This window comes from Cotesia typhae, unplaced genomic scaffold, assembly GCF_013202065.1.
Source record: "Cotesia typhae breed Kobodo isofemale line unplaced genomic scaffold, CoteBio_Ctyphae scaffold_152, whole genome shotgun sequence".
NCBI classification, from domain to species: Eukaryota; Metazoa; Arthropoda; class Insecta; order Hymenoptera; family Braconidae; genus Cotesia; species Cotesia typhae.
In genome coordinates this window covers 7,224,603-7,249,277 of record NW_027423776.1, presented here as the reverse complement: position 1 = coordinate 7,249,277, position 24,675 = coordinate 7,224,603, and the positions used below count along the sequence as shown (strand labels likewise).

General features: G+C 31.0%; 3 protein-coding genes across 3 annotated transcripts in view; 2 read left to right on the top strand and 1 right to left on the bottom strand.

Annotated features, from left to right (window-relative positions):
* The window catches only part of LOC141536184 (TWiK family of potassium channels protein 7), a 169,687-nt gene that overhangs the window by 1,042 nt on the left and 143,970 nt on the right, over positions 1-24,675 (bottom strand). The window contains exons 6-7 of the mRNA XM_074256519.1: positions 837-1,042; positions 370-658 (exon numbers count right to left, since the gene is read on the bottom strand). Coding sequence (XP_074112620.1) covers positions 370-658; positions 837-1,042 — 495 coding nt within the window. The remainder of the gene's footprint in view (positions 1-369; positions 659-836; positions 1,043-24,675) is intronic.
* Positions 2,901-6,707, top strand: LOC141535854 (uncharacterized). The gene has a single exon (XM_074256013.1). It carries the CDS (start codon positions 3,011-3,013, stop codon positions 6,665-6,667), a length of 3,657 nt encoding a protein of 1,218 aa, XP_074112114.1. The 5' UTR covers positions 2,901-3,010; the 3' UTR covers positions 6,668-6,707.
* Positions 7,322-11,269, top strand: LOC141536185 (transient receptor potential cation channel subfamily A member 1-like). Its single transcript, XM_074256520.1, has 2 exons — positions 7,322-8,276; positions 8,365-11,269. Exon 2 carries the CDS (start codon positions 8,471-8,473, stop codon positions 9,782-9,784), a length of 1,314 nt encoding a protein of 437 aa, XP_074112621.1. The 5' UTR covers positions 7,322-8,276; positions 8,365-8,470; the 3' UTR covers positions 9,785-11,269.

Sequence of the window (24,675 nt, the reverse complement as noted above, 5' to 3'; positions counted from 1 at the left end):
ATTTAAATTTATAGTCATAAAAAATTTAACTTCATTGAAGACAAAAATTCTTGATCTAATTATTTTTACTTGGTTCAAAATTTTTTTCTTAGGTCAAATTAATTTTTTTTCACCAGAGTATAATTTTACCGAAAATTTTTTCTTGTTTAAAAAAATAGCGCTAAAACTAATAAAATTCGTAAATTTATGAAATTTTCTTATGATTATTAAATGTAAAAATAACAATAAAAAATGTTTAAAAGTAAATGAAAGCTAATTGTGGAAACTTTAATATAAATTCATCAGATTTAAACTATCAAAACAAAGTAACTGCCTTACTCTAATAAGCCTGGTCATAAAGTTGACGAAGTATTAACAAAGTTTATTTACCTAAAAAACTCCAGCCCTCCAATTTGTACAGAGTGAAAGCCCCGGCGACAATATAACAAAGCATTGCTCCAAGACAAATGCTGATTGGAGCGAAAATAGTAACATTAGGTCTGTCGCCGGAGCCGAGACTTGACACTTCATCCTTTGGACTGGCTTTTATTTCCACAGAACTCGGATAATTCGAGGCATTAGCTCGCACATAAAAGGGTTCTTGGAGAGCCAATTGTTGTTGTTGCTGCTGATTCATTTCTTCTTGCTGTCGCTTCTTCCTCATTCTTCGTTCCTTTTCCTTCAAACAGACCACGACTCTCGTTAACAATAATTCCTTCGTTATTATTTTATAGAGGAAAAGTCAAGTCATAACTGATAATCATTAAATGCTAAATATAACTTTAATATAAAATAAAAAATAATTGTTGAAAAGTAAATTGACTATTGGAAAGAAATGGATTATTTCTTCAGCTCACCTGCATCCGTCTTTCATCGTAACAGCAGTAACCGCAATTTGAGCAGAGACAGCAGCACAAAGCTCGTGTGAAAACACCTCGAGCGCAACGAGATAACAACCCACCTGCACTTGATAGGTAGACCAATGTTAAAGGAATTCCTAATGCAGCATACCCCATTGTTGCTATTTTACCCCACATCGATCTTGGGGCGATACTTCCGTACCCTGTTACAGACAATTGTTGGATTATTTACTAAAAATGTTATTATATTTAGGATTTATTTTATTATCAAATATAACAAAAATTAACTTGATTCAATACAATAAATCTTGAAGCTAAAAATCAATTTTTAAAGAATTATTTGTCTGCAATTAACTGAAAAATTTTTTTAAAGTTAGTTTTTCAATTAAAAAAAATTTTGTTTTTTTATCAGTATACTGTTTGAGAAAATTTGATTATAAAAAAAATTAATTTGAGTGAAAAAAAAATTTGGAAACATGAAAAACATTTCAAATAGTTTCATTTTATCGAATAAAAGAAAAAATTTTTAACTATTCAATTTTTTTTTTTGGTTTAAATTTGAATTTTATTTTGGTTATAAAATTTTTTTTTATTGAAGATAGAAAAATTCTAAAAAATCAATTTTTTATTAGTGTACATGTAAAGTAACAATCTTTAAGCTTATGGAGAATATTTAGTGATCATTGATCAATAAAAGACATGATTATAATTAAATGACTTATTTCATGCCTGAAATATTGAAAATTTATAACTTTTATAAATATTTTGTAAAGAATATTATTATAAATATTTAATGAATCAAATATAAAAAAAAAACATGAAAAATATATAAGATAAAAAAATGAAAAACAAAAAATTCAACATTTTTAATAAATAATAAATCATTGAGATAATGACATTTGTTTTTGGAATTTCACTCGGTTTTTAAAATAAAATAAAATAAAAAACTTAATACTTTTAACTATCCCATAAAATTAAATAACTCGATTATTACTTAGTGACAATTAATGGTTAAAAAAAGTTCAAAACAAAAGATAAATTTATTGAGCATTAAAAAGTAAACACGATGTTATCCGTTAAATCAAATCGTGAAAAATAAAAACATATATATCACTTGTAATCGATATAGTAAAGTAAAGAAAGAAATCAAATTATCAACCTATGATAACATCACGCATAAACTATTTGCAACGGTCGTAATAGTTATATTGATGTAGTAAATCGTAATGTTGATTACATGCTGGATATAAAGATGAAAAATTTTAAAACTCTTGTTTCAGTTTTTTTCACTCGAGTCATGTTACTATTTTTCAATGCTGCCCCACAGATTTTATTTAAGCACTTTTTTTATTTTTTTTATTTTTATTGAAATTATCCATCTTGCTTGTTCGGTGGGTTATGATTATTTTTATGTTATTGCTGTTATTTGCTTAATTATTTTTTTTTCTTTCTTCTAATCCGTGAATTGTTATTTTTTGTAATTTTTTTTAAATATAAAATAAAATTATTTCTTTTCAGAGAAACAACAGCGAGGCTTTGACAAGGTTAAAAAGAGAACTAGTAAGTACTTTAGATTCAAGGTATAATTGCATTTTATTGACTTGATTTAATTATTATATATTTGTAGGGTTACGAAGATTACAAAGGACATCAGTTTGATGATCGCAATGCTGTTAGTGCGCCATTTCGACGGTCATCTAATAATTATTTTGCCAGAAAAAACACTGAAAATGTATATGAATGCAGAATAATATAATTTGTTATTTTTCTTTTTTTCAAATATTTTTTATAGTAATTTTAAATGAGCTCCTGGTTAGTTTTGAAACGTGAAAATTCACAGAGAAAATAAATTTTTCAAAAACTTAAAAATTTATTCTCAAAAACTATTAATCGTTAAAAAAACAAAAATAAATAAATTTTAAAGTTTAAAATTTGATGAAAATTAATTAAAATAAATAAAAAATTAATTTCAATTTTTTAAAAATGATTTTGGCATAAATTATTTAACAATTTGCTTTTTTTTTTAGAGAAACAACAGCGAGGCTTTATCAAGACTAAAAAGAGAGCTAGTAAGTAACACCTAAAACAAAAATCTAATTGTCATACTCAGATGTTTGCTTATTACCTTCACGTAGGGTTACAACGACTACAGAGGATACTATTCAGCGGAAATGAACGCAGTCAGTGCGCCTTTCGGTCACTCAGCACGCAGAAACAGTAACAGGAACATAAACATAAACACTAACAAAAACGTGTTCATAAAAACAGGAAATTTTTTCCAAGCCGAGCGCGACAAGTTAAAGCTCGACAGCATCCACAGCAGGCCGCTGAAAATTACATTAGAAAAGCTGCACGCAGCGGACATAATACGCGATAATGTGATTTTTGTAATGGGGTTCATGCTGCAACTGCCTCCCGGAACTTTATCAATCGAAGAGTACACGTCACTCGACTTAATCTGCAATGCGATAAAGCGCAAAAGTGTGTATATGTACGAATCAGTGAAGCTAATCCGCGAGGGCAACAACAAAGCGATACTGGACCAACTTTTGATGTTTTTCAAGACTATCAAGAACGAGGTTGTTTTTTTTATGAAGTCTTCGGTCGAATTCTGGATCGATCTGCTCAAACACAAACGCAACAGGGCCATACAAAATCACGTTGACCATAATAAGTTCAATTTGATCGCCGGAATACCTAAACAAATGATCGATTCGGTAGCGAACAAGGAGAACCACGATATATCGGAAGAATTGGTAACGAAGATGATGAAAGAGCCGAGAAATGAGTTGGCTAAGTATGAGATTACTGGAGAAATTATGGGCCCCGTTTACGTAGAATTATTTTACGGGTTGACCTCCAAAATGATACCATTTACGCAAGAATTATTCGGAAACATTTTGCGGGATTTGCCCAACGAAGACGCAGATCCCATTTTTGATGAATACATCGCATTTGTTTCTCGTGAAATATGGCAGAACACAATCAGCAAATGGCCGACTTACTTCACGAAAGTAATCGCCTACGACCCTTACCGACTGGTGATAAGCACAGTCGATAAAATAACCGCCGATAAGGATGTTCCTTATAAATTGAAAAAAGCGCTACTGTACATTCGCGATCACTTGATAACTGGTGGTCGTGGATTGATAAATCATGAAAGTGAAAATTCATATCGTATTACAGAAAATGGATTGAATGTTAATTTATTATTCGAATCAACAATAACTTGTGACTGCAGTAATCGCATTATAGATATGAGAGATAAATTACAGAAATATTTGGGGTCTAATTTGGACCAAGATATTTTTGTAGGTATTAATCGATACAGATATAATAATCCTTATGATTTAATGCTAGGATTTTTGGCGCGATTGCAAATGCGGTCATCCACGGAAGTTGTTGACAAAAAAATATCACGAATTATATCAATACTACTCTCATATTTGTTTTATCAACGCAATGCCCACTATTATCACAAGTTCAAATCTAATATATCATTTTGGATGATTGTTGACGTTATTGATAATCCGATTGCCAATTCGACGATATCGCAAACAATAGAATCCGTTTTGACGGATTTGATGAATGACCTTAAGACTTGGGACCGCATTGAGCCAATGGTTATGCAGTCTGTTATCAATACCAACAAGACTCATTTAGAGTGTATCACTTTGGAGATGCTGACAAAACTGAAAGAAATATCCGAAGAGAAGCACTTGTTTCCTCACCTGCCAGTCAAGATTGACAAGTTGATCAATGATGTTAGGAATTCATTTACAGAATATGATTCGTTTGAAGATGAAGACGAGTTGGAAGGGAAATTGGCGTTGGTGAAGCCATCTAGACGGGCGTTGGAGACTTCTGACGACGCCGAGGAAGAGCGATGGGAGGAAAAAGAGGAAATTCCTAAACCAACTAGAGGAACAAAACTGAAGAAACTAACGAAGCGTGTAGGCCCCGTGGTAAAAGAACTAAAAAAAATGTTCAAGCCAGCTAAAAGATACTTTAAAAGAAAACTAATTTCCAAAATCGCACAGCCCCGCAGTGATTTGTCAAGTGGATTATTAGCTCGACGATCATTAGGCAGACTGGGATTGTCAATCGGCAAGTCATTAGCTAGATTAGGACTCAGGAATTCAAAATGGAGAGTTCCAATTAAACCGTTAAATTCAATGATTTCATCAGTTAACCAACCGTTCGCCACAAAATTACCGGCTTTGCCGCCAATCGCCTCATTATCAAAGAACATATCAACATTGCCACCCGCGGTTCAGCCGAATGAGTGTATTGTAATTACCACTAATGTAGGAACGGTTAAAATTTTGCCGACTGTGTTTACGCGGTCAAACGGATTGACAGGGGATCCTGACACCCTGGTATTCCCTTCAATGGTTGACCTTGACGAGCAGCCTGGGAAAGATCTCCTAGAGCATGTTTCAGGACAGTGTGTCCAGCATCTTCGACAAATGATCATTCAGCCGCTGATCAACATTTTTGGCGATAACTACGCTGAAGTTCTTTTGGGGAAATTTTGGGCCAACAAGTACTCCACCAGAATGGCTGCTTTAGTGGCCTTGATGAGGACTGCTCAGCAGGTTGAACAAGTCGCAGAGGACACCAAGTTGATGGAGAACATCAGAAATGTATTGGCTTCTCTTGAAATTATAGCGCCGTACTTGTTCCTGCCGCTGCTCATTCGCTCGAAGAACTTCAATGGTAAGATTGTTTGGTCGACTGTCAGCACCAAGGATCTGTCGGTGAGCATTCTTGGGCGAGATATGCCAGATTATGAGGATGAGGGGACTATCACTGTGCCTTTGCTGAATCCTGCGTTCTGGTTGCTTCCGGTTGAACAAGTTTCGGACCCTTTTCAGAGCTTGCTGCCTCACTTCGAAGAAACGAGCAGGTATTCTGAAGAATTGAAGCCGCTTTTGGATGTTTTTGAGTTGGGGAAAGTGACGGCCTTAATTGGGCATGATATTGATCTTTCGCGTTTTCCCAGCAGAGGCGCTTTGTTTGTTTGGACTTTGTTTCAGCTGATGAGCGTTGAGGAAGTAAGGATGCAACCTCCGCTTTTGAGAGCCATCCAAATGCACTGGAAGGCCATTCAGCAGCCGGCTTTTAGCATCAGGATACCGCGAGATGTCATTCTAGGGGAAAGTCGGGAGAAATACAGCAACTGGGCTGTTGATCTAGTTGGACTGATGGGGGCTTTGCCCAGTCCAGCAGATCCGCAGCAAGAGAAGCTGTGGACTGCTGTAAGGAATTATTTGTCACGTAGCAATTTGCTGGAGGAACTGAGTATTCCCTCGCCCCCTTTGCACGCTACAAAAGCTCGGTTTCTGGACGAAATTATTGAGCGTTCATTAAAGAATCATGATGATGGGGTGAAAGTAAACGCTCAGACTAGAGCGGCTTTGCTGTTCTACAGGGACAAAATAATGGTTGATAGAGAGGGCGCGAGACAAGTCGGGTGGATTTGGAGCCAAAAATTTACTGGTGACATGCTTACGGAACATGATGATAGTAATTTGCATATTGGGGAAATGATGGAACAGTATTTGCCGTACTATAAAATGTCTAGGGAGAAGCAAAAGGCTTATAATGACCTGGTTGAGCATTTGTATATGAAACCCCAACTGCTGGATTTGAAGGATGACTTTTTGGTGAAAAATTATCAGACGAAGGGGAGCTTTGTTCGTGGGGTCCTGGAATACATAGCGGCGAACCCGGAATTAAACTCGGAAATAAAGCGTGATATTTCGATACTTTTACCTGAAATTTTGGTTGATGGAAGAAATGATAAGCATGTGTTTGATAAATAATTGTTAATTTATTTATTTTGGTTAATAAATTATGTTTACAATTTTTGAGAGATCATCATTTTTATAATTTATGATCATTAAGTTACTTATATTTATATATTTAATATAAATATAATACTTATATATTTCCGAAATTTTTATCTTATTATATTTTTTAATTTATAACTTATTAATAATTTTTTAATTAAACATATCACTATAAAGATTAAAAATCAATCAAGTTTTATTGAATTAAATGAAATTTTTAGAGTATTGATAATTTTAGAGTATTGAAAAACGATAGAGTGAATTAACTTGAAACTTTCGTGGTAATTCAATTTATGTATCTTTTAATAAAAAAAATTTCATGGATTTTGTCCAATTCAATGAAATTTTTTTACATCCTTGAACTATAAAAAAAAATTTTTTTAATATAATTTTAAATTTAAATAACAGATAATTTAATTTATCCTTGGAATAATAAAATTCAAAGTCTGTTAAAAAATATTAATTTAAAATGGTAATATTGAAATTTCAATAACAAATAAATAAATTTTATCATTCAAATATTGAAATCGGAAATTTATTCATAAAATAAAAAATATACCTATTTAAAATAGTAGAAATTACCACGAACGAGTAATTGACTCGTAACTACTATTTAAATTAATAAAAAGTAACATTCGTTATTTTCCGTATGTAGGTTTCTAAAATTCATTTATATAAGTAAAATTTCACGAATATATTTTTTTTTTTTTTCAGCATAACTTTAATAGAAAATTCTATTTCATAAAATATATTCGAAATTAATTATAGATCAACATTTATTCCTCATGTTAAGCACATACTATTTTTAACTCGAATAAATAACTCTTGAATTAAATAAAAATTAATTTAACCTCCACTAAATGATTTAACAATTGGTCCCTTTCTATGTCACATCATAATATTACTCAATTTAAAAATCTTCGTTCAAGATCGACCATTCCCGAGTTAATTTATTCCGACGCTCAGAAATGTCATTCGATTCATGAAACATCAGACATACCAGGCCTGATACGAAGGTCACGCGGTGTTTTCTCGCTTTTTTTAGCCGTCTCACTTTCTCTCCAGTGAGTTCGTATTCCCCGCCAGGTTATTGAACGACTATAAACACGTGTTATATCTTTCCGAAGCAGTGTGGCCAGATCGTGCGATTTTTTTACCCCCACTTTGTACCGCTTTCAATGTAGTCAGATGAGAGTGTCCTACAAAGTGAGGGTAAGAAAAGAACACGTTCTGGCCACATTGTTCCGAAAAACAGACGACGATACCCGAGTTCAGTTTGCTCTCGACCGCCACTAAACTTGCGTCACTCCACGTAATTGTATTCGTTATTTTATAAATTAGCTTGCTTTTAATTAATAATTAAAGCTCAATTAATTGCTTTAAAAATAATCGGATTACTGAAAAGTAAGTGCTTCTCTTTACTACTAAAATAATCGAAAACTTTAATAATAACTTCGTTGACATACGATTAAAGCATAATTCATGTGACACACTTTTATTTGAATAAGTTATCATTAATTAAAATATAATTGAATTGATTTCAATTTTGCCAGATAATTTCACCTGCAACCATAATAAAAAGGTAATTATTTTTTTTTTTAATTCATAAAATTCACCGTAAAATTTTTTAAGAATTGTCTCATCATTTATCACTTTTCCGCATTCTTCAGCAAGTTATTATGCGTGCATAATAACCGCGCATCGAGTCTGCGCACTACTTAATTTTTCGAAGCTCCATTTTACGCAAGTGGACGAACCATTTTGTTTTGACTAAAAATGAGTGAGAAAAAATTGGAACTCAGTAACATAAGAAACGAAATGATCAAATTTTACATCGAAGCGCACAATGTATGGCCCGACCTGAGATTCAACTACAATTCGACAATAGAAAACTGGACATTTCTTCACACAGCAGTGGACCAATCTGGCGAAGAAATAGTAGACTATCTTCTGCAGAAAAAAGCAAACCCTAACATTAACGTCAAAATTTATGGAACTCCCCTTCATTTAGCGATAAAAAAAGGGAATTTGGAGATCATACAACTGTTACTAAAGAACGGTGCGGATATGAATTTACAGGGTGACATAAGCGACAATTTGACGGCACTTGAATATGCCGTTCAGCTTGACAATTTTGAAGCGTACACAATTTTGGCAAGTTCTGAGGTGAGTAAGAAGAAATTGATAGAGCTGGAGCCTTCATTGATGTGCATTGCCCTGAAATACAACAGCAAAAAAATTGTTGAGGCGTATTTGAACGAAAATGTGGACGTTAATTATCGGTCTAAGGATTATGGATCGTATCTTCACTGCGCAGTTCACGGTGGAAATCCGGAAACAATTGAACGGCTGCTGGATTACGGGGCAGAGATAAATTACTTGTGTAATTATAATAATGGTACGGGTTTGTGGGACTATTGCGACTTGACGGCATTACAAATCAGTGTTATTTTTAATAAATCGGGGATTGTTAAATTATTGACAAAGAGGCATGCTAATGTGAATCTAAAGGAAGATAATGATACTGCGGCTTTGGGATTAGCTATTTCCATGACATGCCACGATGACGTTATTAATGATCTTCTGAACGCTGGCGCTGATATCGATGACGTTGATTTATCTAAATATGTAGGACGGGATTCTATTAAAAAGCTGATTGAAAAACACGCTATTAAATTGGATGTTGCTCAATTAGCTGTCAGTGAAAAATATGATAAAGCTGTCGCAAGTGATCCGATTTTTAGGAATGAGTGTGCAAAAGAAATTGAAATTATGAAAAACACTAGGGTTGGGGATAGTAGTGTTAAATTTTACTATCTGTTAAGGAAGAATATTCATCAATTGGCTTTGTATGCGAAATATGGTGTGGTTAAACCTGAAGTTCTTGAGGAACAGTCGGTTAAGCAGTTTCCGCTGTATGCGGGGATTTTGTGCAGTAGATTTTGGAAAGGCGTTGAGAGGAAAAATTTGATTGACGGAGTTGAAGAGTTTGTTTATGATGCTTGTTATGTTTTACCCAACACTGTTGTGAGAAATTTGTTCTATTATTTGGATAATAGAGATTTGGAAATTTTGAAAAGTTATCTGTAATTACAGTCAATGAGTTTTGGTTTTCAAAAAACTGATTCAATTTTATTTTCATATCAAAGTTATCAAAGAGATTATTTATATATATATATATATATAGATATATATTTTATACAATTATATAACATTTATAGGATTTTTTTTTTGTAACAATTGAAAATTTTTGTAAGACAGTTTTTATTAAATTTTAGTGTTTTGATATATTTCTCGTACGAATTACCTGATTTTAATGATATTGCGATAATTAATAAGTTATAATGAGTTTTGTAATAATTAAAATGTAATGAAGCCTTATAGTCAACTCGCCGAGCAGTTTGTATATTCTTAAGAACAAAAATCTCTTTTGAACAATTTTTTTTTCTGAAAATTTAAACATTTTTATTTTTTATTTAAAAAAATTAATAAAAAAAAATTTTTTTTTTTTTTTTCAACTTTAAACCGTCTCATATTTTCTCGACATAAAAAAAATGTTAAGTTTTTCCTATCTAATAAACAATAGCTTTATGTAATAATGATAGGTTTCAATCAAAAATTTTCATGTTATACTTTTATTTACTCTTGATAATATATACATAGTTATTTATTTATTGGATGTAATATTCAATTATAACATAAAATTTTAAAAACACAACTAGACCAATACATTGATAGCGTTCTACGTTTTAAAAATTGTTGAGATTGTGTGAACGCTATTCCCTTTTTCAATATCAACATATGTTCAGTTTTTAGTGACTAATAGCAGCTAGTCTTGTGTACGAGGAAAAGCATATTTACGACTTTGAAATTATTTTCGAGTCTTAGAATATTATAAACATCTATTTTTACAGTTACTGCGTAAAAATCATGTTTTTGAAAGTGTTTTCGTTAAAAACTTTCTATTTTTGTATTCAAATATTATAAAATGTATAATCAATAATAAAAAAAAGTGTACATAAAAGATAAGAATATTTGTAATATACCTTCGGACTATCTGAAGTGGTGTATATCTATTCGATAAGAATAATTATGATAACGTTGCACCATAGATTTTTATTCCTACAAAATTGTATTAGCTTATTTATAAACTGAAACTTTGACATTTTAAGTGATAAAACCTTCCTCTTCCATCTGTCTTATCCACATAATTGTGTAACTAGAAAATTTTTAATGTTCGATTATTTGATTAGAATATTATATATTTTAGTTCCTAAAGAAGTTAAAGATTATTTTTTTAATATAATAGTACCAGAACTACATTTAAAATGAGAACATAAATTGATTTTTTTTTAAACAAAAAATTGATTGTAGTTTTTGCTAAATCTTTAATTCAATACTTATATCGTTATTTCTCTATTTAAACGTTTAATAAATATCATTTTTTTAATCAATTTAATTTTCTTAAAGTATTACATATCAAAATATTTGTGTTCAATGTAATATCTGTATTATCGCTAGGTAAAACACAATAAAGGTAAGTACAGGAGCACAGAACTCAGGAAACACAACGTAGTGTCATCTAGGGTCTCTTGAACGAATTTGATAAATAGTTATGATAAGGCTCGAGACTCCTACTCTATTAAAAAAACCTCTACACTTATCAGAGCACCGACAAGAAGATCATAGTCAGTCATACGGCAGTTTTAGTTTGAAATTTTTGGTAATTAACCGCCATAGTTGTTCAGAATAATTTTTGAAAGTTAGTATAAAAATATGAAGTCGTACTGTTTCAGAAGTATCATTCGTTTTTCTCAATTAAAATTTCACTAGTGTTAATTTAATTTGAAACTTGAAATTCTTGAAATTGGAAACTATTTTTCTTTTTATTTAGTGACAAAGCACTAGATATTAATTTGGTGATTTAAAATTTTAGTATCATAAATTGAGATTATAAATATATTTATTTTCAGTAAAACTGGAAAACTTTAAATATACACTACTCAAGAATTATAATTAAACATGATCCTTTTAAAAATTGTAAAATAATCTTTCCAACTATGAATTCTTAGCTATCAATAGATTAAATCAAACACCTGAATGACATTAATTAGAAATTATGTCAGTTTAAATGACCGTTAAAATCACATAAATTAATTAATGTCATTTATATTTTTCTTACATAGCTATTTTCCGTGATTCAGTAGAACAATATTTCTCAAAGTTAAACAACATCAGCAATGTTAATTTTTTTATATTTAATTTTTATGTGGAATTCTGTAAGTTTCTAAATAATTTTACCAATAATTACAAAAATAATATTATTAAAGTTTCGCTTAAATAATATTTAAAGGTTACATCAGAGAAATCCACATTCATGACAACGTACGTTGGCCTGCAAAATGATCACAATTTGGGCCACAGCGGGTACACATACTACGGATCAGACCAACAAATTCCAGATCTAAAGTTATCAACATGTCAGTATTTGGACTTGAACATCACTACCTGCGATTCGAACTACAAAACGCTGAAGAACCGAGCAGGTTCGTTGATAGTCCGAGCATGGGCTGCAGTGACCCTGAGAAATAACATCCTATCCTTCGTAAGCTACCTATTGCACCAGTTGAAAGAGAAGTTCAGCGAGGATATCGATACTAGTTTGTTCGTCATATATGATGAATTACGCAAGAATCACATTCGCACAATGGATTTTCTACCAAAACTAAATAGCATGTCCAAGCTAGATAAGGGAACCCAATTGGTAGCGTTGTTCAAGAATCTGCAAGAGGTGATGCAGCCGTTCTGCAAAAGCGAACTGGAAGTACTGGCGAGAACAATGTACAAGATGAAGACCAGTGGTGATAGGACCAATAACAATATTTTTGCCTACAACAAAAATGGCACGAAGATAAAGTACCATGAGATAGACATGTTCACAGACATAGGCTACCAAACGATGCTCCTTTTACAATCGAAGATAGTTTACAAGGCTGCTGAGAAAGACTACGAAGTCAACAGGTCATTTGGTCGGGAATTTTCGGCACTCTTTCATCTGATCAAAAATGGAAAGATTCTTTTAACTCAACCAGTCTTGGCAGCATTGACAGCAAATATGAAGTTCGTTGACCTTACACCTGGCCAAATTGAGGACCTGAGGTTCCTGATCGACGTCCTGAGAGACAACAAAATTAAAAATTGGTCACCAGAATTGATTGGATCAGCACATATGCGGAATCCGCAAGTTTTAATTGATAACATGTTCCGATCACTGGCGAACAACAATGACGTAGACCCACTGTTAAGTGACATAGCCGCTGGTTTGCACGGTAAATTGCAAAGAACTCACAGATCCTACATGACAAAAGTGATGGAGCCGTTTTTTGGCAAAGAAGAACTTAACATTAATTTAGTATTCAAGGTGATGCGGGAGAATGTGCAGAATGAAAGCTGTGTAGATTTGTTGAAAAAGTTGTTCGATGACAGGACTATCAACCCTTTTTATGCTATGAAAGGTTTCGTAAGATATTATTTCAATACGCCGGTGAAGTTGGTGATCGGGTTTCTAAGACGGTTGCAATTGAGGGTGCCAATTAATAAAGATATCATTGGTTTGATCAGTGGTATCATTAATGAACTCTCGAATTCTAGTGCCGCGCATTCTAAAGATTGTTCTCGCTGCCAAAAAAGCAATCAAGGTGCCAGTAATCATCAAAAGGATGATGGAAAGAAAGATAACTCCCAAGAAAGTAAAGACGATAATAATCGTCAAAAGGATGATAATGGAAAGAATGATACCTCTCAAAAAGATGATGATAGTAATCGTCAACAAGATAATGATGGAAAGAAAGATAGCTCTCAAGAAGGTGAAAATGATAGTAATCGTTCACAGGATAATGATAGAAAGAAAGTTCGCTCCCAAAAAAATCGCTCTCAAAAAGAAAATGGAGATGCTAGTGACTATCAAAGCTACGATGATGAAAAAGGAAACAAAACAAAATTGGACAACATAAGCAAACGGCAATTATATAGAATTAAAAATGAGCTGATCAAACCTAGATTGCCTATTAACCAAGTTTGCAATCGTTACAATGAATTGACGACTCCGTCGTTCCGTTTCAATGATGTGGAAAATCTAACCAGTAATTGCCTGGAACCAGCAATGCCTCCGATGAATTGGTTCCAAAATATTGATCAGCCAGCCTATAATTTTGTCTTGAAACCTCTGATAGCTCAGGCCAGTACATTTTTGAGTGAGTTCATTGATGCGAATGATGAAATAGGTCACTTGATTGAAGAGGTGTTCATCAACATAACGCAAAGTGCTTCTAGGAGAGTTATTTCTAAGGCTGTAAATTATCCAGGATCAGTTCGCCAATTGTTGACAGTTTTGTTTAAGAAGATGATTAACGTCAACAAAGTACGCGCGAGGAGTTTAATTTATTTTGAGGTGATAAAGATATATTGCAGGTTGATAAACGACCATGACAATCAAAATCACGCTTTTGATGCATCAGTGTTCAAATTGGATGATCATGTACGAAACAACTCGATTGATAAATTCAAAAGTGTTGTGAGTTTTTCACTGCAGAAGCTGATCGACGGCTATAATGTTTCAAGTCATTGGGCGATTTTTTGGAACAATTACACGACAAATCGGCAACTGATTAGTGATTTATGTCGTGCTTACCTAACGCACCGAGACGTCATAGCGAACGACCTTTTGTTCAATGAAGTTGTCTTTATTTTGCACTCTGTTTATCATGTTCCGGTGAGATTTGCAGACCTGCTGAATATTTACACGGCCAAAACGGTCTACGAAATAACGAGTTTAAACTTGGCACAAGATTTGTTGATGAAGCCTAACATAATGCAAATGCTGGGCGATGACTTTGATTTAGGCAGGTATCCTACCAAGGGTGCTATGCTCAAAGCTGTCTTCATTCGGCTGAGAAATCATGACATTGTTAAGAGAAATGCCACGCTTTTGATTTCAGTGGAATCGCAGCTCGGGAAGATAACTTGCGATGGTCACTGGATGGAATCTTCCGAGGAGATTTTAACAGAAGCTTTGACTGATCAGGTTGATATTGACAAGGTTTTTGACTTAGGACTTGATCGGCAGAAGCTTTCACCCGACGTCAAAAATGCTTTTCTCAACATGTGGAATTGGTATGGCGGGATTTTCAATCCGATAAATTTCATAAAGCAGATGAATGTTAGTGCGTATGATACCAGGTCAGCATTTATTCAAGGATTTTTGAATAGAATTAGTAAAATTGTTGCTGATGACTATGTGAAAGTTATTGAAGATGTTAAGCTCATGCGATCGGCTGTTTTGGAATCTGGAAATGGCCTCGATCCAATTGACTGTGTATAGATTCTGTGGATTTTAACTTTTTTATTGTCTATATTTTGATAGTTAGTATGGAGTAAAATTTTTTATATTGTCAAAATAAACAATGTAATAAATTTATCCGATTGGATAATTCATTTATTTTTGGATTTTTGACAAAGGTTTCAATGCTTTTGTAATCAAAGTCAGTCGTTTTAAAGTTTTGAATCAAAATTGGTTGAATTTTTTGAAAATTAAACTTTTTAAATTGTACGACCAATTGATCACTTTTCAAAATTTTCCCAAAAAAAAATTTTTTTTTAATCACAATTTTTTTATTCTTTTGATCAAAAATGTATCAAAAGCCTTTTTTTTCGTTTGATAAGCCAACATTTATAAATAAACATATTTCTAAAAAATAATTAACATATAGTATTGACTAATTTTAAAAAATGTCGGCAGAGCAAGTGAAATAAGCAGAACTCACAAACCAATACTTCTTCCAAATTATATTAATGTTCACTATTAACTTATTTGAGGTGTACTTTGTAGTTATCTCTCATCTGTTATCAAAAGTCAACAAAACTTCTACCACCCTTTAGAATTTCAGGATAGCTTTCTGGTGCAAAGCTAATAAAAAAAAAAGTGAACAAATATGAATATTGTCGGACTTAATGAGAGTAAACTAATCTAAATAACAAATTTAGTCCTGAATTTTTCAATATTGATTATCAAATATTGACACAGTTCTTCCAAGCGCAATTTTATTATACGGTATTGGATATTTTCAATACAAATGAAAAAATAAAAAATTACCAGAAGAAATTAACTATGTCAAATCAGTGCACTAAATTACGAGCTTAAAAAATTTTCGAAAAAAAAAATACTCTTGTACGGTGAATGCAATTATTGTTACTGTATTTCACGTTTCTAGCTCATTAGCACAGAAAATAATCTACCAAGCTACAGCATACCCCGAAATACTTGAAGAGTGTGAAAATTACGGGATATCCGATTCTTAGGTGATTAAGTAGAACAACGGCGACAAAATTACAGACACTCTCGACTCAACTTGTTACTTTATTCAGCTCTTGAGTAAAATTACATTTTGGGTGATATAGTGTTTATGATACTTAGCGAATAAACTACACTTGTCAATTCGAAATACTCGAGAGTACTGACATAAATCGGGTGTATAGTACGCACTAATGAATTAATTGTTATATCTGTAGATCTGTATCTACCAGAATACATATATCGCGTCAAATAGTCACCCAGTTAACTAAAATATTGAGAGTGGTGGCCAAGCATTGAAAATCGTTCATTTGTATAATTGAATTATTTTTTTTTTGTTTCTAAAACCTCTTTTGATTAAAACGAGTACTTTAATTTATTTACATCTGGCATGTTCTTCGGTGCGATGTTTGCCAGCTCTTGTGCGACTAATCCATTTTATTCCATACTGACGATTTGCGTGACAAAAAGGAAATTTAACTGCGCGTTTATTTTTCATGATTATAGATCTTTATTTTATCAATTTTTAATAAAACACATTAAGAATGCAGAAGTTTATTTTTAGTACCACCATTTGGACTAATGGAGTGAACAAATAATACACTGTATACAAGTTGAATCTAGAGTTTTTTTTTTCAACGTAGTGAGTATTAATTTTAATCCAAAGAAGCACCAAAAAAAAAAATTTTGGTGGGACAACGTACACAGTAAAAATTTTTTCTGTTAAATAGTTAAGACTTTTACGTATAAATTTAACTTTATCGTGTTAATTACTAATAAACACTTCAAACAATTTATCTCAACCTTGTTTGTAAAAATTAATCATATTTTTAGTGTTTGCAGTTCTAACAATTATTTTTCTTAGTCAAATTATTTCAAGCAAACTAATTTTTTCCTAGGCTAAAATAAGTAAATCTTCAGTCCAGAAAGATATTTCTCCATTGAAGAAGTTTATTACTAGAATTGGTGCAATAAAGAAGTGACATATAAAGAAGATTTAGAGGCTCAAAAAAATGATAATAAGACAAAACTAAAAATATACAATAATAAAATATAAAATAGCGAAAAAGATGAAAGACAATTATTTATTTTGGTTGACCGTAATTTAGTGCATTTCCGTGAGCGCGAGGCAAACTGCCCGGAAAACGAGGAAAAATTACTCGGTGAAAAATAACAGGAAGTGTTGTGCTGAACAATTCAATGTTTTTATTTATTTATAGTTATTATTTATTTTTTTTTTGTTGATACCTTTTTCATTTTTTAGTTGTTTTATCTGTCCTACAACACATGTATCATATGAATAAATAACTTATGTATTATCTCATCCGAGCATCATATTCATACATATTTATATATCAGTAAATATACATGATCAAATTTTCACTTTATGATTATTTAATACATGAACAAGTACACATAACGTCATCCAAAAAAATATATATAAATGAAAGTCATAAATTTTAGATGCATGTAATAAATTTCAATTCATTATTTTTACTCGCTGAATTAATTCGTGCATATATTAGGGTGTGCCAAAAAAATCAAACCTTTTTTGCTACTAAATTCTATTACAGCCGTTATTTTGTGTACTTTTTTGTGTGTCAATAAAAATATTTCAAGCATACGAAGTTTTGTTTTAAATTATTTAATTCAAAAAGCACAATGTTAAAACAAAGCAGAACCGCTGAGCTTATCAATTACTTTTTTTTTTTTCAATTGATTTATTGCTATTTTTACATAAAAAAGATTTTTAATATTATTTACTGTACACTATAAGTATAAATTGAAAAAATAAATTATTACATGACTGCTCTATTACAAATTACAAATTAAGAAATAGAAAAAGAGAATTACCAAATTATATTTCTTACATTTTAAATTTTATTTCATCCCATTTTTGTTATTATCAGAATTAACATGAAAAGTTTACAAAATAATTAAGAAAATTGGATAATTGATATCAAATTGTTTGTAGTACTGAAGTATTTAATTAAAATCAGAAATAATTTGCCGCACAAGAGCGAGGGATGATCGTGTATTTAGAAGATAGCTCTAGTGAATATTGCATGTGTGGGTGTGTATGTGGAATGGATGTACTTTATATGAATTCTATTCAAGTCCTTTAGAATAACTTGCAAAATGAGCAGAACAAAAGAGAGAAAAGATGGTACGTAATGTAATTGAATATACGTTTTGTATACCTAGACCGTTATAACCAACGTAATAGTGATAGTAATAGTATATCTAGGTACTATACATGAAGACAAGTTGTTTTTAGTTAATAAAATTCTTATATTTATTCACCTTAATCCGTGTACGTATCTTCTTTTCGGGGATAAAATTTCATTCGAGTGATCATGTTCTATAGTAAATTTATGAATAACTTCCATCGTTAAATTTATAAGAAGTATCAAGCTTCACTTTAAAGTAAACTAGACAGTTTTTAAGCTATTTCAATGATATGTTTTCATTAAAAATGTGTCATGAGTTTTTATATGTCTTTAAAAACATTATTTTTTTTCTTTTTGATTATTATGTGAGTGTAAAAATTATAACAAAACTTTGATTATTTAATTTTATCATACCTTAGGCATGTTTGAAATAAATTTTATAAATATTATTGGGACAGGTTCAATATTTCATAATTAGAAATAATAAAATATATAATTAAAAAAAAAAAAAAAAAAAAAAAAACTGAATTATTTTCAGTCAAAAATTGTTTCTGGTTAAAAAAATCCGATGTTATCGACCGAGGATAGTATACTTTAGAATAAATTTGTCAGAGTTATCGACCGCTAGTACAAAATTTCAATCCAAGAGTTTCTAAATCAAGGAAATAGATTGTTAAAATACAAAAATCAATTTTCTTGTAAATAATTTCTTCAGTTCAATATTCCAAAGCTTTACAAAAATTCAAAATTATCCAAATGATTTATTGAAACAATTTTTCTTCCATTAAAATTCCCAGCGAGCAAGTATCGAATAAGAGATAAATTTCCCCCCAAGACATAAATAATTCACACCTTCCATAAAAGCTTTCCATTATTATAAACTTAACAGCATCCTTCCATAAAATTCATCGATTCTAAGTAATAAATTCTCTGCAAAAAAAAATTTCACATAAGCAGTGAATTATTTTAATGCAAATTGCACCCCAAAAAACTTTAATAGATTAAATTTGACAGCAGCTGTACGCTGTATAGCGCTAATAAAACAGATCAAAAATTGATATAATGCAAAAAAAGTGACTTTTGTCTGAAGAAGAAATAAAATTTGCAAACTAAGATAAAACAGTCGGAAAAAAAAAGAGTCGAAATGGTTGAGCATGTTGGTGTCTGACAGTTGCCGGATGGTATACTTGCGATTAATGGAGACAGCTCGTAAGGAAAAGAGAATAGGAAGAGCTAGTGTCTAAGACATTCTGATGTATGAGCTTCTCGTCACGGAGGGTGTTTCTCAGCAACCCTGTCAAGGGAAATGTTGTCGCATAAAACATATCTTAAGAACCAGCTCACCGTCTTTACTTACGAGACGAGTCTGAAAAATATTTATACTCCATTGAAACACATCCGTACGTATCATACTCATATTTATGCTGATACTGGATACTGTCTATGTACTAAGTATATACTTAAAAGCAGCAGTCTATGTACAACGTATAATCTACAATAAGAATAAGTATGCTGTAAGAATGAGTATCAACATCAACTAATAACAAATATAAGGATAAAGATAATAATATAATTCACCCTCACTTAACATATTACATTTTCCCTTTTTATACTTACTATTTATTTTTATCCTCGGGATAACTTCGTTTTCGCTTTCTTTAGTGTAAATAAGGGTATATCATTGTTATTTTTTAATAGTATGTAGGTGCAGCAGTTTGAAGCATGAATTTATCTGATAAATGAGACGTCTGTTGCAGCACAGCACGCTTTTACCGTATTTTTGTTTTAGTTTTGTACAAGATGAATTTACACAATACCTGGCTAAATGAATAATACTTTTATTATTTATTATTGACGTTAAAAGCTTCATTGTTCGTTGTTTAATTCATTTTGGTGAGCTTTCATCATTTTGGCAGCTCGAGCGTGATGGTTAAATTTTCGTTAAAATTTACGTTCATATTAATTTAATTAAAAATGATTGATTGTTAGAGTAAGATTGGTTCAATTTTGGTTGTAAACATTTTATATTGAAAATAATTGATTGGATATAACAAAAAAATGTTGATTTTTGTGTCGACAATATATGAAATGCTTCTGAAACTTTTTTTAAAATCATTTTATTTTAAAAAAAAAAAAAAAAAAAAAAAAAAAATGAAAATTTATAAGTTTTAGAAATTTTTTTTTTACGCAGAAATAAATTTTTTTTTTTTTTAATTTATAAATTTTTAAGTTAAATATTTTTTAAAAACGTGTTTTGGAAAATATAATTACAAAAATAATAGTTTTTACAATTATCAATTGAATTGCTAAATAATTAGAGTTTATAGTGTACATTTTAATAATTAATCGAAGTTGTTTTTCTCAAAAGCTGTTTCACTAATAGGAAAAATCAGTATAAAAGTTTATAAAATTATTTTAATAAACAAATTTTGTTAAAACAATAAAGAATCCATTACAGATTATTAATTGTAAATTCTGTTTCATATTATGCTTTTATATGTAACGCTCATAGATAAATATATAAATGTATTATGTATATATATATATATATATATATATAAAGTATAGAATCCAAGAAAGATAGTGTAGCAAGCCCAATATGATTTATGATTCTACCCTATTACTAGCACTCGCACCACGGCAACATTTCCTCCTTTATATTGTTAAACGTGCAACCGCAATATGGGCAAACATTGTACGCTATTTCAACACAGAATACTAAACAAACGATATTATTCTTTCCGTTGACAGACTACCAATAACCAATTTCCCATTATTAAAATAATGAATAAATTTTTTTATTACTAAAAAATTTGGAAATTTACTGAACTATTCAGAAACTGTTGATAAAATATACACTGTAAAAGATTTTGTGTCATTGCGTCAAAATTTTAATAATAATACATGCAAAAATTTTTATTGTGTATGAATAATGAGTTCAATACTTTGAAAATTCCATCATTTGTAGAGCTAGATGCTTAATGTATAAGACATTTATAATTTAAGGTTACATTGTGAATTTTATATGACAAAAAAAATTTAAACTAAAGTTTTGACCTATGTACAGAAAAAAATGAGATGTCACAAATGCATTATAGTATCGCGAAATATTATAAAAAATGTCACCAAGGAAATAAGTGACTAATGCAATCGACATATTTCTAATTTCACATATGTCACGATCATTTTTATAGTCATATCAAAAATATCATTTATTTGTTTCTTATTGACAGGCAAAAAAAAACTCTCGAGGACATAGTATATGATACAGAATTTCTCGAAGAAATACGATTTATGGAGCTTTAGGGAAATCAGTGGAAATTACGTTTTTATTTGCATGTCATTGGGAAATTATTTATAGAAACAGATCGTAAGAAATATTGAAGAAATGGTAATTAGTCATCCGCGTCGTTGGATAGACAACGCAATCTCGGAATTTCTCAATTAATTTTTTCTCCATAGTAATTTTTTTTGCTGTTTTTTTCTTACTCTCTATCTCAGAGATTTGAGGTTGTCTTAATGCGAGCACCATCTGCATAATATTCTCTCGTAAATTCAGAGAGTAGATATTTATTTTTTGCAGAAAATTGCAATTTTGACGGTTTTTTTTCCATCCAATTTTGCTACATTTCATAATTACAATTATTAACTATTCAAATGTAAGCTAACATAATTTTTTCATGATTTTGAACTTAATAATTAAACAGTATTAATAATAATAAAATTTTTAACTGTCGACAAAATTAACCTGATTATTTTATTTCACGCACGGCCTAATTTAACTCACAATTGAATTATTGATTGGCAATAATATTTTTTGGAATCCAATTAATTATTTTATCCATATCCAGCAGAAAATAATTAACGTAAATTGTCAATTATATAAAATTGATTTAAATCTAGGTTAACGACTAAATTTAATAGTATCTATATTTAATTATTCAACTTTTGTTTTAACATAAATGAATTTCGCACCAGGAGAAAAGACAGATCCGGAAAATTTATTTTACATTTTATGAATATCAAAAAGTTTAAGCTGAAGAGAAAGAAAGAGAGAGAGATAGAAAGAAACGCTTGGATTTGCAATTAAAAGTAAAGTGCCTGACATCTGGTATTGCAAAGTCGAGTTTATGGAAGAGAAGAAAAGAGGACAATTTTCGTAATGTCCTTTGTCAATATAGGAGCACATTTTTCTTTAGTAGCTTAACTTTTTAGATTTAGATCTGATGTAATAAGAAATGAAGTTAAACATCGATATGAATTAAATAGGAGACTTCCGGTTTTTTCTTATTTATTTATTCATATTATTTTTTTTATTGACGCAAGAGTAAAGTTCTCAAGATAATATTGCTCTTGAGTCAAGTAGTCTGATGTAAGGTCGGTAAATGGATACAATAGCGACAATTTAAAGTTCTTAGTGAGAAATTTGAGGACTTTCCGATAATTTATAATTGTCATGTGAAAGGGTAATGGATTAAAGTCGTAAATGCCAAAGCTTTTGAATACTGAAATTCGATATTAATAACAACAAATGTGTGCCGAGTAAAGCTGTTAGAAATTTCCATCTATAACAATTATAAATAACGACGTTTCAACAATATTCTCATGACCTACATGCATTCATTTCACAGGAACTAAATTTGAGCTACTCGAAATATTATTATGTATAATATATATTATGTACTATAATAATAGCTGAGGGTTGAATAACATCATGCGGAAGTAGTAGTCGACGAGTTTATATTACAGTTGGGTGTTAGTCTGTGTCAATAATCCGAGCGGGTTTCTCAAGAGCAAACTCAGATGTATTGGTTGATCTATAGTTTTAATTGCAACAGTATTGACACCGCCGCCGGCTATTGATGCCATCAGAAGTTCCCCCAAGTTGTAACTGATGAAACCAAAATAAAAGAGACTGAGTACTGAGTTTGTCGTTGCTGCGACTGTCTTTTCAATTTAGAGACTATCAATTTATTGAGAACAGAGTACTGTTCAAGTTGAGAGTCAATGACCTGTTTGTTGGGGTGAAAAAGTATTCATAGACAAAAAAAATGATCAATGTTTGAAAAATTAAGAAAAACAAAAAGTAAGAAATTTTTTAATTCTAGAGAAGATCGTAAGAAGAGTAAATTGAAATTTTTATTCGTACTTTGTATCTACAGATTAACTCTCTGGTAATGAGAAAATTTAGCGATCATGCGACATCCATCGAAATTTTTTAAAACTATCGTTGGCCGAAAAATTATGTACCGACATATTTGACCATATTAAGCCTGATTTGTGTATTTCAAGTTATGTCAAGCCAAAAATTCCTATATATAGCCTGAGATGCCGAAATTTATGACTAATTAATTTTACTATTTAAAAAAAAATTCATCAATATTTGTTTTTATTTCTTTAAGAAGCGTTTCTTGATTAATTTTAAATAAAATAATCAATTTGTTAAGAATTCCTAAACATTGTAAATTTCACTGTTAATTTTCACACTTAAGCCGGAGATGGAATGTTCGAAGTATTCATTAGTAATTAAGCATCCGAAACCTGTTTCAACCAAACAAATTTATCTTTAATTTATTTGCATATACATATGAGCATAGTAAGCCGTGTTAGAAAATTAATTTACGAGAAAACTGAACCACTGAAAATATTCGCAGAATTGAGGCGATAAAAAATTTGTCGATCGCACCGCATTCGCCAATGCTTTGCACTATGAGTCGTGCAATATTGATGAAAAAAGTAATATCCTATCCTAGGATCGAAAAAATTTGTGATGAGAAAAATGTTTCTCGTTGATATTAATAAAATTTTTTTTCAACTTGCAGTAATTTATCTTTTTCGCAATATCCTTTTTTGTTTTTAGTTTTTTTGTAACACTGATATTGCTTATGTTTCAACTCCTTGAAAGTTGTGCGACGACAGCCGGCGACGTTATCGTTATCGCAAGCTCTCCACAGTGTATGGTTAGCACATCACAAGTAACGTGTAACGTATAACATATAATATATAATATATAACATACATCAGAGAGTTGTCATGGTAAATTTCTACAGCAATAAGATAGTATAGCGCTTGAATTTTCGTCATATCAATCGCACTGACAGAATATTGCGGATATACACACTTTTGCGTTTCCTCCATGCTTTTGCGAAACACATTCACGATCCACAACTTCGGAATCGTGTTCCGATTCGAGCTTTACTCGATGAAATGGCCAGATGTTAAATCACTGTTTTACATATTATTTACTGCGGACTATATACGAATGTACATGCACGTTCATAATGATAATAGTGAAACGTGAACAGCAAATTTTTCATCCATACATTTCTGGCAAATTGGTTTTTTATTTCAATCGTTCGAAATTTTATTCAAAATATCGCTTAATATTAAAGCTATTTTTTTCCATAACTGACTTTTAATTTCTGCATTTTATTTTTATTTTTGATTAACATGCAGCCAGA

Excerpts from the sequence above, each read along its gene's own strand:
- LOC141536185 (XM_074256520.1), top strand. The coding sequence starts at position 8,471 with ATGAGTGAGAAAAAATTGGAACTCAGTAACATAAGAAACGAAATGATC.
- LOC141535854 (XM_074256013.1), top strand. The coding sequence starts at position 3,011 with ATGAACGCAGTCAGTGCGCCTTTCGGTCACTCAGCACGCAGAAACAGT.